This window comes from Sciurus carolinensis, chromosome 16 (genome assembly GCF_902686445.1).
Source record: "Sciurus carolinensis chromosome 16, mSciCar1.2, whole genome shotgun sequence".
In the NCBI taxonomy this organism is placed as follows: domain Eukaryota; kingdom Metazoa; phylum Chordata; class Mammalia; order Rodentia; family Sciuridae; genus Sciurus; species Sciurus carolinensis.
In genome coordinates, this window is record NC_062228.1 from 12,695,015 (window position 1) to 12,712,311 (window position 17,297).

The window sequence follows — 17,297 nt, forward strand, 5'->3', positions numbered from 1 at the left end:
TCCCTGTTCTGTTATTAAGAAATCTTGTGATTACTTTGGGCTCACCCAGAGAATCCAGTATAATCTCCCCGTTCTAAGGTCAGCCGGTTAGCAAACTCACTCATACCTGCAACTTTAGCCCCCTTTTACCATCTAACATTACACACAGGTTCTGGGGATTATAATGCTGACATATTTGGGAAACTATTATTCTGCCTGCCAAATGGCTTTGGCTCATTTTAAGAAAAAAATAAATAAAAGAGCAAACACTATTATGGCACTTACTTTTTTTCTCATAATGACCCCATGTTATGAGGTCACTATACTTTCCCGTATTTTTCAGATGGGAAAACTGAGGGCCTTGAGCCAAGGAAGGTAGACAGCCCCTAGAAGCTGGAAAAGGCAAGGAAATAGAGTCTTCCATGATTCCAAAAGGACCACAGCCCTACCGACATTTTGGTTTTAGCCCAATGGGGGATATGCCCTACTGAAATGTAAAATGATGATCTTGTGTTGCTCTAAGTTTGTGATGATTTATTATAATAGAAACAATCCAGTCAATTACAAAACTTCTCAATCAAAATAAATATGTTTACTTATAAATTCCCATGGGTCATTCTTTATATTCAAAGGACTTTTATCCAGCATTTCAAAAAAACAAACAGGTGAGAGGTTTGGCTAGAAATGGATATAAATAAGAATTTTAGTTTCCTCTTAGGTTGAAGAGGAAGTCTAATCTATATTGGTGAGGTTTCCCAGCTTTGCAGTTGGAGATAACAAGCAGCTCCGTCCCAAATGTTAGTCTAGCAAATTACTTGTGCTGACCTGCTTTAGCTATACTCAAAAACAGAGCCAAAGGAATACATACCTATGAGTTGTGATGTGAAACACAGCGTCTCTGTTGCCAATGTTTCGTACCAGTAGAATCTTCTGGGTGCTGTATTTGACAGGGCAATTGGAAAAATTCAGCTCATCAGGAAAATCCAGGATGGCCCGAGCACCTCTAGCTTTGATGGGTACAATAAACTTTTCTCTTTCGGTAACACAGGTCAACATATGGGAATAATCCTACAAGGGAAGAGTACATTCATCATTTGTGGATAAACCAACATGATCAAGAAAAACAGTGGTCATATGCAAAGAGCAACTTGGTGTATTGCCATGAAAATGTCCCCCAGACAATTACAGATGTGTTTTCAATGAGATTCTCTTTTCTGAGAAGAGTACAGTTCAAGCGTCATAACCTACAAACCAATAGAGAAGCTCAGGCTTCAAGGCACATTTTTCTTTAGATCAAAGGAGATTCACACCAGTTCCTTCACATCCTCCTTGTAACCCCGGTATATCCTTCTAGCCCATGTATTGGATTGACAATTCTAAAGAATGATCTTCATACCTACACTTTGCAGATTCTCCATCAGAGGTAGGGTTCGTTTCTCTACTTCTTGCTGCTTTGAGCAATAGACGGAGGCAGAAGTTAGGCTCAAGTTCAAAATGAGGCCTCCAAAGGCTTTTGGCCTTTCTAGTCCTGGTCTTGGAACACTGCCGCTGCCATGTGAACAAGTTTAGTGTGACCTGCCACAGGGTCAAAGTCCAGATGTTCCAGTAAGGGTCACACCAGACTAGCTTCCGCCAGACAATCCCCAGATATCAGAGAGAGCCAGCCAAGCTGAGCAGAGCTGTTGCTCCAACATGAAAGTAGGCTCAATCAACACCGGAAGAGTCACACAGCTTAACCATGGTCTTGTTAATTACAATAAATTCTTATTACTTAAGCAACTAAATTCTGGGATGCTCTATTGTTATGCAGCAATAACTAACTGGTACACACCCCAAGTCCGAAACACCCCTCTTGGGCAAAGCCATTACTGACCATTCCAAACAAAAATGCTGAGGCCCTAGGCACCCATCTTTCCCACTCTTGGATCTCAATGCAACAGAAACACTGAACTCTTCATGTCGTCTCATTAGTTAGAAATAGAATTCTTGTCGGCTACACAGCAATGTAAAAAGTGAACCCTCAGCAATAAGCAAGGTTAAGTGTAAGGGGAAAATTAACAGTCCCCTCAAGAATTGGCCAGAAGCTTAGAAGTCCACCGTGAAAGGAATGTATTATCTAATTCGAGTTTATTTTTCTTCATTTTCAGTTTCCCCATCATGTTGGTGTGTTTTAGCTGCAAGGCAATCTTAATAAATGGAAAATCATTTTGAACTTAAATCTCCTTTCAGTAGTCATGTATAAATGGTGCTAACTGGTGGAGGGTTTTCTGGTTTGTTTATTTTGTGGTACTGGGAATTAAACCCAGGGCTTTGTGCACACTAGGCAACTACTCTACCACACTCTATGTACCCAGACTGGACAACCAAAACAAAACTCTCCTTGGGCTTTAGGAGAAGAGTAGAAACAGGAACAAAGGACATAGATGGACATGTAGACCTGCCATGCACTCAGCTTCATGAAGCCACAGAACAGTAGGAAACTGTGATATTCCCAATTAATCTATTCAGTTAATTGTGTTTATTAAGTGTCCAGGTGCCAGGCATTCGGCCAGACCTAGGAATACAATGACTAGGAAACAGACGTGGCCACAGCCCACTTCCTCTTACATGAGGATGGATGAGACAATGAACAAGTGAAAAAAAAAGATATGTAATACGCAATGCCATCCATGTATAAATGAGGGTAAAGGAAAGATTTGTGTGAAGGCTCTGTAGCCTTAACACCTGCAGTTCTCTCTGCAAACCCCAGACTTCAAACTCACACCCAGCTACCCAGATGGCATATCACTGGCTGTGAACATATCATGTCTCAAACCAAAGCCCTTGATTAATGCTTCTGCCTGCAATCGTGCATAAAGATGTCCTGCTGAGGGGCAGAATTGGGGCTTGACATCCAGCCCATTCTGCTGTCCCCAACTGCATCAGGCCAGAGCGGGGATCTCTGGTTAGCACTCAAAAGGCTCCACAAAGCCATTCAAGGTCATCTTCTTCTCTCCATACCAAACCCATCCCTGAACAGCCTTCTGGTCTCAGTACTGGGATCTTTGTCCTTCCAATGGCCTGTATTTAAAACCTTGGAATAACAGGGTAAGATAGGTTCAGAAAGTGAGAGGGGCTTTGAAGAAAATAACACATGGTCAAGTGATACTATGGGAAGGGGTTTTAGGTTGGAACAACCAAGATGACCTCCCTTAGGAGGTAACCTCTGCATGGAGACCTGAACAGGAGACGGAGCCAGCCAGGAGAGATCCAGGAACAGAGTGTTCCTGGCAATGGGACTTGTAAACATAAAAGCACCGTGGTAGGAGCAAGCAATAAAAATTAATGAACAGACTCATGAAATTTATTAAAATTGAGTTGTTGCACTCTTAGCTTTATAGTTGATTCTGGTTTCTAAATGGTAATGCCAGACTCAGAAATTATGGCATCCAAACAAAAGGAAGTACAAATTACACTAAGATATTTGATCTTAGGAAACCCCACAGAATTCAACACTATAGTCTAGTCTGATTACAACAGAATCCTAAAGAAATAAGCACTGTTTTCATTTTTTCTGAGGAGATCAAACCCAGCCAGCAAAGAATTTGTGGAGAATTATAAACTGGAGAGCAGCTGGCACATGTGGAAACTTAATATTAATTGAGGCTTTGAGAAAAAAACAAAACAACGAAAACAAAAGATGCTGCTGAAGCCAGGATTAGAGGAGATCCTGAAGTGTTCTGTCTCATTTTATTCCATATCCACAAATCTTCTTCCTTGTTCCATAAGGAATTTAAGACCATGGGGAAAAGTTTACAAAGCTGGTTGGGATATTAAAGGGAATATTTTCAAATCTTTTCAAGTTCCCAAATGAGGAATGTTTGAAATTGGATCAGAATTATTCGTTTTTCAAAATCAATTCATACATCCATAAAAGAACATGGAGAAAGTTCTTTAAGAAATTCCTTTAAGGGGAAGACTGACGCAAGGGTTAGAGTGAAAATAGATTGATGCCTCATTTTCCAGGTGAGGAGGTCTAAGTGTAATAATGTCTCCAATATGTAAATCAAGCAAGGCAGGCAGCACTGGGGTTGTGGCTCAGCAGCAGAGCGCTCACCTCGCATGTATGAAGGCACTGGCTTTGATCCTCAGCTCCACATAAAAATAAATAAAATATTTATTTAAAAAAAAAAGAAGGAAACAGAGTTAAAAGCATATTACTTAGAGAAATGGAGCTCACCCCAGAAGAACTAAACTAAAACAATTTTCTTGTTTTAATTATAAGTTGTTCTCTAAGGAAACAGGACTGGGAGAGGGGAGACATGGGAAAGAAGACTACTGCTATCAAATACAAAATAATTTCAGTACTATTTCCTTTTATATGTATTCAGTTGTAGATGGGCACTACACCTTCATTTTGTTTGTTTATTTTTTTAATATGGTGCTGAGGATTGTACCCAGGGCCTCACACACGCTAGGCAAGTGTTCTACCACTGAGCTACAACCCCACGCCCACCATTTCCATTTTTAACTAAAAAAAAAAAAAAAAAGAAAAGAAATTCCTTTAAAACGTATTTCAATACTGAAGTTATGCATTTAGTATGACTGTGTCAAATTATGTAATATACTCTTATGTATTGCTTTGCTGGTTTAGAATTAATTCAGACGTGATGACTTGGGCGGCTCTGTCAGCCTGCAAGCTAAGCAATCGCTTCAGTTGATGTACTCCCTTTCACCGTACTTAGATCCAGAGCAATCAGGCCACCATTCAGAGTCAAAATATTTATTCTGAGCTCTTTCCCCTCTACTATGAGAGACTTAGCCACAAATTACTCTATATCCTAAAGTGCTATCCTATATAACAATGCTCTCCAGATGAAACTTCCAAATCACTTTTTATCGTTAGTCTTCCTTCCAACCTGCCCAGCCTCTGCACTTAAAAAAAAAAAAAAAAAGCAGACTATGAAAATGGCAGATATGACTTTTCCAGAAATGAAGAGAATGAGTTGTGTTTTCTATCAGTCCCATGACAGAATGCAGACATGGCAATAATTCTTTCAAGGTTTCAGCAAAGGGAAATGATGTCTTCTACTGCAGTGAGTGCCTGTGAGGCGGCAGGGCCGGCGTGGCTACGACCCCGCCTCCTGCTCTGGCCTTTTCTCTACTCCAGCACTGGACGGAGGGATGGCAACACAGCAGAGCCAGGCCTGACCAGGCCTCAGTGGACGTCCCATGCTGTATCCCCTGGAGAACGTTCTACATTCTTTAGTCAGTTAGAAGTCCTTGTCATATGGTATCTTCTCAACCCGAAACTCATCCCTCAAAACAAAAGAATCAGTTCCGAAGCCTCAGTCAGTTCAAAACGGAGATGGATGGCGTATCCTGGGCTCTAGCTCTAGGGTCTCAGCCTCCTGGGGTCATCCTCATTCCCCCAACTCTTAGAATGACTTCTGACCTTTCACTTGAAAAGAGACCTGGGGTTTACCAATTTATCTGCACTATTTTGTGCTTATCATGCAATGATAACGTGGCTTACTTCAGGACTCAGGAATAAATCGTCCACTTGGGGTAACTGAGTCCCTCTTCAGCTTCTCTGCTTGGGGTAACCGAGTCCCTCTTCTGCTTCTCTGCTCGCCTCGGTGCCCTTACGTCTACCAGCGCGCCGGCCTCTGTAGTGTGCTCTGCCTCCCACTCCCTCTCTGGTCTAAGACCAACTCCGCACCTAGGTACTGGGTACGTACCCCGCTTTTCGGTTACTCCAGACTTTCCTGAATCATCAGGTTTCCTTCCTTGCTGAACACTCACACGTCAGCTCATAACTCATGCTTGAATGGACTCATCTTAACTATGAAAAAACCCACCTGTGACTCCAACGTCCACCTCCAGCCACTTCATTTTTCCAATCACCTTCCAGAGCAAAACAGGTGTTATTTACGTTGCCTTTTGCCCTCCCCTCGTTTCCATTCCCTCTTTAACCCACCCAATCAGGCTTCCACACCCAGCATTCCACAGAGACTCTTCACGCCAATGTCACTAAAATGGCTTTGCCAAATCCAATGGTCAAGCCCACGTTCTCATTTTATTCCTGATTCCCCGCTCTCCCCACACAGGGCCCTTGCAAACCTGCTTCCTCCCCTCTTCCCTATCTCAGTAATGACAGCGGCCACATTTTCAGTTGCTGACCAAACTCCAACACTAGACTCCTTTCTTTCTCACACCCCCTCACCCAGTCCATCAACAATCCTGACAGCTTACTCTTTCCCTGCCACTTCCCCCGTGCAAAGCCTCTTTTTCCTATCTTCATCAGGGTTCAGTTCAGTTACACACAGTGGGGAAAGAACAAAAAAGAGCAGCTTTCGCCAGATAGGAGTTCATTTCTCTTACATAAGGAAGTTCAGAATTATGAGAGCGAGGCTGGTAAGGTGGCCAGCACTGTGATCCAGCACCCACATTCCCAACTCCTGCTGTGCTGCTCTAGCACACAGCTCTGTCCTCAATCATCTCAGGAGTGAGGAAGTCCAGGGACACCACTCTCTCTCACAGCCAAGCCTGAGGCCAGGAGGAGGAAGGCAGAAGGACCAAACAGGGGCCTTCCTGCCGGGGCAGCTCCCTGAAGTAGGAACCTCATCTCACAGGCCAGCCTTCAGGTAGACGCAGCTGCAAAGCAGGCTGGGAAAGGTAACGATCTCTTCTTTTAGGCAGCAATGAGTCCAGTCAAAATCTATGCTTCTCCCTGTACATTGTTGGTAGGAATGTAAATTAGTACAGCTGTTGTGGAAAACAGCATGGAGGTGCATACGCTGTGTTTCTCTTACCAATGAGGAGAGAGAAAACAGATGTCAAGAGTAGACAACTAGCTGTTAGGTCAGAGTGAACCTGAACCTAAGCCAGATGACACAATTCGTAATCAAAATCCACCAGCAGAGGTAAAGGGGGAGGATCAAGCATGATTACATCTGTCCTGTGTGGACTGTACTTCTGCTAAAAAGTTGATGAGGGAAGGTTTTGTTATTGTTTTTAGAAGAATTCCAACCAATAAATGCAAACCAATTGTAGAATTAGGAACCTAAACCTCAATGATCTAAATAATGATCCTCACTGTATCATTATTAAAACAAAACGTAACAGACCTTTTACATCTCTTGGTGTGATACAATAGGAAGTACCGCATCATCTATGAAAGAGTCTTGCCAAAAAAAAAAAAAATTAAACATTTATCTAACCAAGGCTCTATACCTAACCACCAGTGTGCAAGCAACAGGGGTCAAAAGATCATTGTAAGCAATCTGCAGAGGATCAATCAGCAAATCTTATCTGCATCCCAATTTAAGCAAACCAACTTAAAAAAATTATGACTCAAATGGTGAAACCTAAATACGGACTGAATATCTGATGCTATTAAGGAACTATGGTTATTTTTTAGGTGTGCTTATGGTATTGTGGTTAACTTTTAAAGAGGTTCTTATGATTTTGAGACAAACAATAAAGTATTTACAGTTGAAATAATCCGATGTATGGGTTCCAAACCCACCAAGGACAAGGGCAGACTGATGGATCGTGCGCTGAGAATGGGAAAGCCCGGGCAATGACAGTTCACCTCACTACACTCTCAACTTTTACATGACAGTAAAAGCTTTCATAATAAAAATATTTTAAGTGCTTCATGGTGACTTCCTATCCCTTTATGAATGACTTCTGAGACTCTCCATGGTCTCACCTTCTGCAACCTCATCCTCTGCCTTTTTCCAAAGGCTTCCTCTGCTTCAGCCCCCCTGGTCATTATGCACCCCACTGAGCCTGCGGCCAAGCATGTTTCTGCCACAGGGTCTTTGTACTTACTGTTCCCTCTCCCAGGGGCTCCTCCCTCTAATGTTTGTATGCCTTAAGTTAGTTTTTTGCTCCAATGTTATCTCAACAGAGAGGTCTTTCCTGGTCCTCCTATGGAAGGGGAAAGATCTTCATTTATCATACTCTTCCTTTTATCAAAGAGTATCATTTATCATGTCACCACCTGACATTAATTATATATTTGTCAATTTACTGTGTACCATAAGTTTTGTGAAGGCCAAAGTGTTGGATTGTAGCTCAAAGAATGCACACAGTGAGTCAAAGAATATTGGTCCTTCGTAATATCTTCACCGGGGTACAAAAGTATCAGGAGTTCTTCATAAAGAGAATTCCTAAGATCCTCATTAGCCCAATTATCCAATTATATTTATCAAGTTCAGAAAGCTAAAAAGTAGTGGAATGACTCACTGAAGACATGAAGGAAAATGGAAACATCTTTCCTAGACAAGACTTCCTAGACATCTTTCTCCTGTTAAAATGAGAAAGAAAGTTAACTTTGAAAACATTTAGGACGCAAAAAAGATAATCGTGTCCTTTCATATGCTTTTCCTATTATTATCCGTAGGCAGTGTTCCAAGTTGAAGAAACTTTATTATGTCTTACTGGGAATAACTTTTTACTTATTTTTCTCACTCAACAAATATTTACTGTGTACTTCCTAAGTGCCAGGCACTGTGCTAGGCCCTAGGATTACAAGGGGGTCCAGACAGAACTGGGCAGGGCTCATTCCATGCAGGAAGGAAATAAAATCCCTACTATTATTTTTGCCAACAAGAATTATTGATTGTGGAAAATTTTGTGACATCTACACTTTGATTCAAAATGCTGGCAACGTAGTTTATGATTATTATACACCTAGAACACATAAAATATGTTAAGATTTTCTATTCTCCTTGGGACATGGATTTTATATTTCATAGTAACAAAGAAGGAAAACCATTCTGACAACAAATTAGACATTTTCTTAAAATGTAACTGCATAAGAAAATTGTGTCCCTGGATACTCTCTTCAAACACTGTGGCCATTTCCATGTGATGCTTGTATAAACAGATACAACTTGTATCAACAGAGGCTTTATTTAAGTTTGAAGAAGTGCTGTTTTGCTTTCTGACAAAATCTTAATATTTTTCACACCCTTTTTAAATACTGAAGATTCAAATTTAAGAGATCAAGAAAAATGCCAGGTTCCAGAATTTTATAATGTTATTTTATGATAACATTGACTATTATGTTTTAACAGTACATGATATATACTCTAGGATTATTAGACTAATAACAAATCCAATGGTTTATTTTTTTTTTTTTAATCTGTGTGGGGAGAGATAAAGAAGGTCAAAGTGAATCTGCTGCACCTGTTATCTGGATTTTTGGCATTCTTAACAAGTTCTATCCCCCAGAAGTCAGATTAATAGATGAGAGGAAAAAAAATGTAAATTGCATTATCATCTTCAAGTGCTAATATACATGGGGACTGAAAATCCAATTGAAAGGGGACTGGCTTATTAACTGTGGCATGCTGCAATTTATATATCTCACACTCCAGATGTGAGGAGGGTAAATGAGAATGGAGAGGCTGCAGATCGGCAGGGGATAAGGAGGAAAAATACATATGCACGCTGGCTATCAATGTGACCAACTGAAGAAACAGTGACACTCAGTGAAATGATTGACTCTCTCCTAAAATAAATCTGGCTCTAGTTACTCCTCGGCTGCATTCTGGAACAACCTAAAAGACAGCGACCCTAAACCTAGCTAGTCATTCCAAGCACGCCCGTCACTTTCCAGCTGCGAGGGTGGATGGAGATACTAAATACACATCATCAACCTGAGCCCCGGCGACAGGAGAAAACAACTCTGTCTTTAGAAAAATGAGTTCTGTAAACTATGCGATTTTTTAGAGTCCAAGTCCAGCACAAAATCTCAATGTATCCAAAAGTCGATAGTTAAATATCACACAGGTAACCATTAGTCTATGTCTTGTCATGCACGCATGTAGCCTTTGACGACTTTTAAATATTTAGAAGAAAAACAGCAATAACAACATTCAACTTGTTAATTTTTTTTTAATTAGGAGTTTCCCAATACCATGTGATATTGGATGAATTGAATGGTATAAGGGTATGAGAGCTAGGAGTAAGATAAGTGGCCACCAATAGCCAAGTATACTAATCTTCAATGAGAATATTAGCATTTAATATTTATAAAGAACCAATAAGCTTAAAATGTTTCAACTATTATGTACTGTATAGGTAAGCAGTATAAGCAGTAACAAAATCTCTTTTCTTTTAGCTTTTGAATATGGAAATTTTCAAACATGCACAAAGAAAACAGAAGAGTATAAGAAACCCCAATGTACCCATCACTCATATTTCACAGTTATTGACATTCTGTTACTCTGGTCTCACCTATACCCCCGCCCACTCCCCTCTATTATTGTAATATAGCTTCCACGGTAAAATCCATAGATCTATTTGAAAGCACAAATATTAAATGTACAGATTTAACAAAAGAAATCATCAAGTAATTCACATGCCCATCACAGTATAGAACATTCCACCTCCTCAAAGGGTCCCATTGTCCCCTTCTCAGTCAGACAACCTGCAGGTGGAATACCACTTACACAACAGAAGACATTTTCTCCAACATGAAAACCTTTAAGGAAAGCTTTGTATTTCAAGCCCCACAAAGGCTTTTACAACCAGCTTCCTGCAGAAATGACCCGAGTGGGAAGCTGACACCTAAACTAAATCCGGGCTGTGTTCTCTTCACAGATAGCATTCAGATAGAAAACAAAATCAAATAAACAACAGTAATATATAGCAAAAAGCCCGACAGCTGGGGTTATTTATCTTTCCATTTATTTTAATAGCACTCCAAACAAAAATTATAGCTCCATAAACACAACCCAAGAAGTAACAGTAACACTACAAAGTAGTAAAGTAGCAACAGCACAATTATTATAAGGGAATTTTGAACCACGAACCATGCACTATAGCCAGCACACGCTTGGCAGACCACATGAAATTTTCTATCCCTGCTCTCCAAAAAAGCAGTAATAATCATATTAGCAGGAGGGATACTGGTAATGACATTAGCAATTTACAGTAAGTGTGAGTGGTGGAGAAGCAGAGGTTCAGAGCTAGCTCTGCTCAATTCCCTGGGCCCCACTGCTTCCAACCACAATGGCACCGTACAGATAAGTATGTATGCTGTTAGCATCACATGTAACTCAGCATTTCACTACACCTGCTTAAGTCTTGTTTTCAGTCCTTGTTCTTTCAGTCATGCTGGCAAAACCCCTTTCCTCCTCCCCAAGAGTCTCCACTTAGACTCACAGGGAAGAAAACTTCCCAACAGTTCTGCGCTGTTGGAGAAGGGCTGAGGAGGAGGCTGGCATGCTCAGTCCTGCTTACCTGCTCCTTCCCTTCCAGGAGGAACTAGCGTTTCCTCTGTGACTGAGGAAAGGCTGACCAAAGAGGAGAGTCTGGTGATGAGCTGATGGCTGGTAGCTGGGGGTCGGGTGGTCCTCCTTTTGAATGCAAAGTTCCAGCCTGCCTATGGGCCAACGGGGTAGGCAGACCAGGTCTCTGCTCTTAGCTGTAGCTTGTCTGCTTGTGTTTGGGTGGGAACATGGCATAGATCATACCTTTACTGAGGATCAGTTATCTACTAGTCACTGGGGAGTAGCAAACACCCTTGGGGCAACATTCTTTACCAGGTTGCTAACTGTGATGGACATTTGGCTCTCGTGTCTCTGTCCTGAACAAGTTAGAATCTGGAGAGGAGAGCTATTACCAACTAGGATCACAAACTTCCAAAAAGGCATAATCTATATGCTTTGTCTCTACTCAGTGCCTCTTGTCTACATCTTTTCTCTTTGGTGTCCTGCTACCTATAGAGTCAAGTATAAATATGCTGGGTTAGGGGCTGTGGGGAGGCACATCCAGCAGGATTAACCATCCTTACGCCCTACTTACAGCTCACGTAAGCCCTCCATACTGTGTGGCAATTATTTTCTCATCCCCAGGGGTACTCTACCCCCTCCTCTCATCATCGCCACCATCAGCAACAGTTCCATCCGTACCACCATTGCCAACACCAACGTCACTGCTATGGTTTGGATGTGGTTTGTCCCCTGAGTTCATGTGTTGGAGCATGGTCTTCAACACATTGGGAGGGTGTGGACCTTCAAGAGATGGAGTCTCTCTAAGCTCTGGCTTCCCATCTCATCATTCCATCTCTAACTTCCATACATGCTCTCTCCATAACACCATCCACCATGAAGTGGTGGCCCTTACTAGAATTGAAGCTACGCTGTTTAGAGTTCAGCCTCCAAAACTGTGAACTAAAGAAATCTCTTTCTTATATGTACCTACCATCAGGTATTTCATTATAGTAGCAAAAAACTGATTAATACAACTACCCTCAATGACAAATATACCACCACCAAACACCAAAATCACTACCAATGCCCACCAATACCAACACCAGTTCTACCAACTCCACCAATAACACGGCACTCACCTCCATGAGTGTCTGAAACTGAATTGCAAACTTCTAGTGACAGGTATTCTGTTTCCTGTCAGTGTTGCTATTACCTTGTTTTCTTCTGGAGTGAAGAGGATTCGGAATATGGATGGCACTCCTGGTGCTACCTTGTAGCCAGTGTCTTTGGGGCCGATTACTTTAAAGTAAGGTGAACTTTCCTCAACAATTTTCACCATCCTTGGAATCTGCAGGAAAAACACATGATGAAGGACATTGTACATGTAAAAAACAAGAAAAAGCACAAAACCTGGAGTCAAGGGTAGACTGAAATTTCCATCCACTACTTATGAGGCATGTGCCCTTGGTCTGGTCTGAACTTTCATTTCTTCAACTGCAAAGAGATGACAGTACTTACCTTATCCCAATACCTCACACAAAACAAGCCCTTGATACATTTTAACTTTAATTTTTATTAACATCACTGTTACTTGTTTTTATTATTATTGCAAGTCTATGTTTGCTTTATTATTTAACTGCTTAATCAGCTAAGACCTCACCACACAGCAGAGGGAAGCTGGATCTCCCAGCACTGCAGAGCGACTCCAGAGGAAATCCCATTTACTGGATTCCCTCTGTGGACCATCCAAGGGACATGACATGACTGGTCGCTCCATCCTCACAATAGCCTTGTGCTTCCTCATGGGGCTTGCGTTCTACAGATGAATCCCTGCAGGACTGACCCAAGAAAAGCACCACTAGGAAGCAAGAGCAAACAGCACAGCAGTGCCCCAAACCAGCTGCAGCAGCTTCAAACAGCTAGACTCTTCAGAGGTTTGCTCCTTTGCTTGGTCAGCCTGGCCCAGAGCTACATCTCTACCTCAGTCAGCCCTAGCAATCAAAGAAATGAAATCAGAGGAGAATGGGTGGTCAAGGCTGAGAACTCTGTACATCAAAAAAAAAAAAAAAAAAAAAAAAAAAAAAAAAAAAACAGAAAGGCAGTCAACAGCAGCACTATCAATAATAATATCTCCATACAGGGTTAGTACTATTTTGGTTTGGGGCACTGCTGTGCTGTTTGCTCTTGTTTCCTAGTGGTGCTTTTCTTGGGACAGTCCCGCAGGGATTCATCTGTAGAATGCAAGCCCCATGAGGAAGCACAAGGCTATTGTGAGGATGGAGTGACCAGTCATGTAATGTCCCTTGGATGGTCCACAGAGGGAACCCAGTAAATGGCATTTCCTCTGGAGTCGCTCTGCAGTGACAATGTGACAACCACTTGGCCAAATGCATTTATTATCTCATTTAATATTCAAAACACTCTACTGAAATAGGTACTGTTATTATCCCCACAGCTTGGAGAAGTGAGGTGATGCGCCCCAGGTCTCCAGCTAGAGAAAACGCAGCTGGAATGTGAGCTCAGATTAGTTCTGGAGTCTGGGTGCTTATAACTGTATCCCTAATAGAATCGTGTTTTATAGTGTTTACAGCTTACTCTCACTCAGGCGTATATATAAGAGACAAAGAAATAATGTACAAACAGGCTCTGTTTTTTTGCACTCCCTGTCAATAAGAAAGCAAAGGGTAAATGGGGCACATTTCTCTGGGTCTGAAGTCTCTCCCAGTGGCTCCTTATAAGACCATGAACTGAAGAAGCAGAGAAGCGGCTAACATCAGCCACTCTGTTCAAAGGTTCTGATGTAGCCTGCCCAGCCTGAAGAAGTCTGCTTGTTGGGAGCTGTTTTCCCTGCGTGGGGACCCTTTTTATGTGGGGCCTACACTGGCTGCACCCTACCAAGAGGTGTTGGATTATCCACGAGAATTGAGTTCTGACAAAACTTACACAGTCCCTTCCCCCTTGACTTGCTTATATATAAACCCACTGATAATCATTTATTATTTAGAGCCAAGGAGGATTGCCCAATGGACCCTTTGAACTAGCTCCTCGCTGCCTTTAATAGCCTAAGAATAACTGAGAAAGAATTTTAAAAGTAATAAAGGAAAAAGAGAAGTCAAAGTGAGAAACTGAATTGGTTGGAAGCCCTACATGAAAAGAAAAGTCTCGGTGTCTGTGTAACGTTCCTCTTATCGAGGTCTAGGGACACAACCCAGAGTACCTCAGATTCTTTTTCATCTCTTAGCTTACTCTTTTAGTTTCTGTCCCATGAGCTTTTCTTGCTAACAATACTTGCAGCAAAGAACTAAATATACCATTTTCTTTGGAGTCGGACTTCGCTGTCGCTAAATCACCCTATTGATCTCTGAAAGGCATCACTGATTCCTTTAATGAGCTACTGTACCAAATATAACTGCAAGTCTTCCCACTTGATTTGGATTCCTACATAGACTTATTTCTCATTTTTCTTATTGCTCAAATGTTTTTGTCTCCACATTCTTGGGCACTTGAGGTCAGCCATGTCTCACCTGCCTTCCTCCCACTCTGATCGCTTTTCATTCTTCACTGTGCTTCATGCTGAACTTCCACATTATTCCTTCTTGCCCTATAGTCAGATGTCAAGGAAATCCTCAGGCATTTCATGCCTTTTCTTGAAATAAACCCTAATTTACCTCCGAAGACAAAGACATAAGACTGGAGAAGAAATCCTCAGTCGCAATCACACAGAGACAAGACCTAGACAGCAAGAGAAGCCTTCCCAAACTATCTGTAGACAAAAATCTGAAACCTATTTGAAATAGAAGGGAATATGCAAGAAACTTTTTAGACATATAAGTCAAAGAATAAAAATGCATTATAGAATATAAATATAAATGCTCAATAGTTTTAATCCATATGTGTCTATGCATAGAGTCTACACGTTGAACTGAGAAAATGGTGTCTATCATGCAGAATACATGAACACTAACAATCACTGCTCTGTCTGAAATGAAAATTCAGCCCAGATGAGTTCTCAGACGTGAGAACTCCACGCCATTCACCAAATCAATCCTTCTTTCAACAAGTTAGTTCACTTGCTGGGAGTTCATTATTCTTTTGGCATTGCACTGGGACTGAAAGTATAGCAGCACTTGAACAGACCTAGCCTTGTCCCCATTAAGCTTACAGCCAAAAGGCACATCTTCCTAAGTCTGTCCAATTAAAGAACTCATCCAAGATCCTACAGGATCCAAGTTTACTGAAACCCTATTCATATGTCCTGGAGAAGTTCACGTACCGCAGCAGACATACTTACCTTGTCATTGTTCCTCAGTACCAGTGGGACCTCATAGACTTCACAGGGAGTGTAGTTCTGGAATACAATCTCTGATGGAAAGGGCTGGAATAATGCCTGATCCAGGTCAATTCCTGAAAACTGCAGTCGAAACAATAAATTATTCATGCAGTCACACGGTGGCAAAAATTACTGGGAAAGATAAGAAAATACCAAATAGACCTTCGGATACTAAAACTAATAACATGGTAAACACTAAAAAAGGGGTAACCACTATAAACATTCATGGTTATAATTTGTGAGGTTATTGTCATCAACTCCTGTGATACGAAAGAAGGTAAAAATTTGGGTTCTCAGTTAAAGAAAACAGGCTAATAAGAATTAGATTTCCATGTCTAGTAATGGTGAATGAGGTCACTTGAACTAACTGCCCCCTGAGAATAACCCAAAAAGTTATTTCAACAAATATCTGTTTGGAAGCACTGGAGAGCTAACAAGATAGTAAAGAATTACTGATCATATTCCAGGAGAAAACAGATAAATGGGGGTAAAGGTTGGAGTAAATAGAGAACATCTGGCTGTTTTTCCTCCTACATTAGAATGGGCAGCTGATATATGCACAGTACTTCGGAACATGAATCAGGGCTAGAGAGACTGAGAAAAGAATTCTAAGGCTTGTCAAGGTAAGGACCCTGATAGTCTTTCGCTTCATTGAGGTGCAACACAAAATAAGGAGGAACTATGGTCTCTCCATCCTTCAACATGAATGAAGGCAGTGATTCTGGATTGCTGGTGCTTATAGATGTCTGGAGGAAGAGAACATTATCACAGGGCAGAAATAATTTCTATGATTTCTAATTATGGAAGCTTCCATTTTCCAAGAAAAATGTTTCACAACTTCAAAAAAGTGCAGCTTATAAAATGACCAAAAACATGAGGAAGTAAAATGTCATTAATGAAAACCAGCAGAAATATGAGACAAAAGGGACAGGATATGATTCATGATTATTCTTTATGAGAAATTTTTTTAATAAATTGGCAGAGAACTGGACATGATAAAAATAATCAAATGTAAATTATACAACTTAAAGTTATAACAGCTGATATTAAGAATTCAATGTAAGTGCTGAATGCAGATCAGTGTTAACTGAAGTAAGAGTGACTGAAATGGGAAATAGGTTAGAAGAATATTCAGAACTAAGAAGACTGATTAAAATGATAAAACATTCAGAAGATAGAGTAAAATATATAGTTAATATAGCAAAAAAACATGAAAGAGGTATAATTGGAGTCCCAAAAAGAGAGAATAAGGCAAAAACAATATTGATAAAATAATGATAGAGAATTCTCTATGATTGAAAAAAAGAGGAGCCTTATAAACTCAAGCAGCATTTTGAAAATGGCCCATAAGAAGGTACATAATTTTTAAACCACTGAAAACAAAGTCCAAAAATGTGCAAAAGAAACTGAAGGGGAAAAAAGAAAATGTAACTTTCAAGAACAAAACACAAACAAAAAACTGTTGACTTTTCAACTTAACACAAATCAAAAGACAGAATAACAAAATCTTTTAATCCTGAGGGGCTGGGGGCAGAGCTCAGTGGTAGAGTGCTTCTTGGTACACAGGAGGCCCTGAATTTGATTTCTAGAACTGTAAACCAAGCAAACAAAAATGGAAGTAAATTCTTTTTTTTTTTTTTATTATAAAATTGTAAACAAATGGGATACATGTTGTTTCTCTGTCTGTACATGGCGTAAAGGCATACCATTTGTGTAATCATAAATCTACATAGGGTAATGTTGTTTGATTCATTCTGCCATTTTTTCCCTTCCCC

The 17,297-nt window shown here is 40.8% G+C and overlaps 1 protein-coding gene across 2 annotated transcripts in view; it reads right to left on the bottom strand.

Moving 5' to 3' along the window:
• Positions 1–17,297, bottom strand: part of Hydin (HYDIN axonemal central pair apparatus protein) — a 361,889-nt gene that overhangs the window by 333,502 nt on the left and 11,090 nt on the right. For both annotated transcript variants that reach the window (XM_047529238.1, XM_047529237.1), the window contains exons 3-5: positions 15,484–15,603; positions 12,406–12,540; positions 848–1,047 (exon numbers count right to left, since the gene is read on the bottom strand). In XM_047529238.1, coding sequence (XP_047385194.1) covers positions 848–1,047; positions 12,406–12,540; positions 15,484–15,603 — 455 coding nt within the window. The remainder of the gene's footprint in view (positions 1–847; positions 1,048–12,405; positions 12,541–15,483; positions 15,604–17,297) is intronic.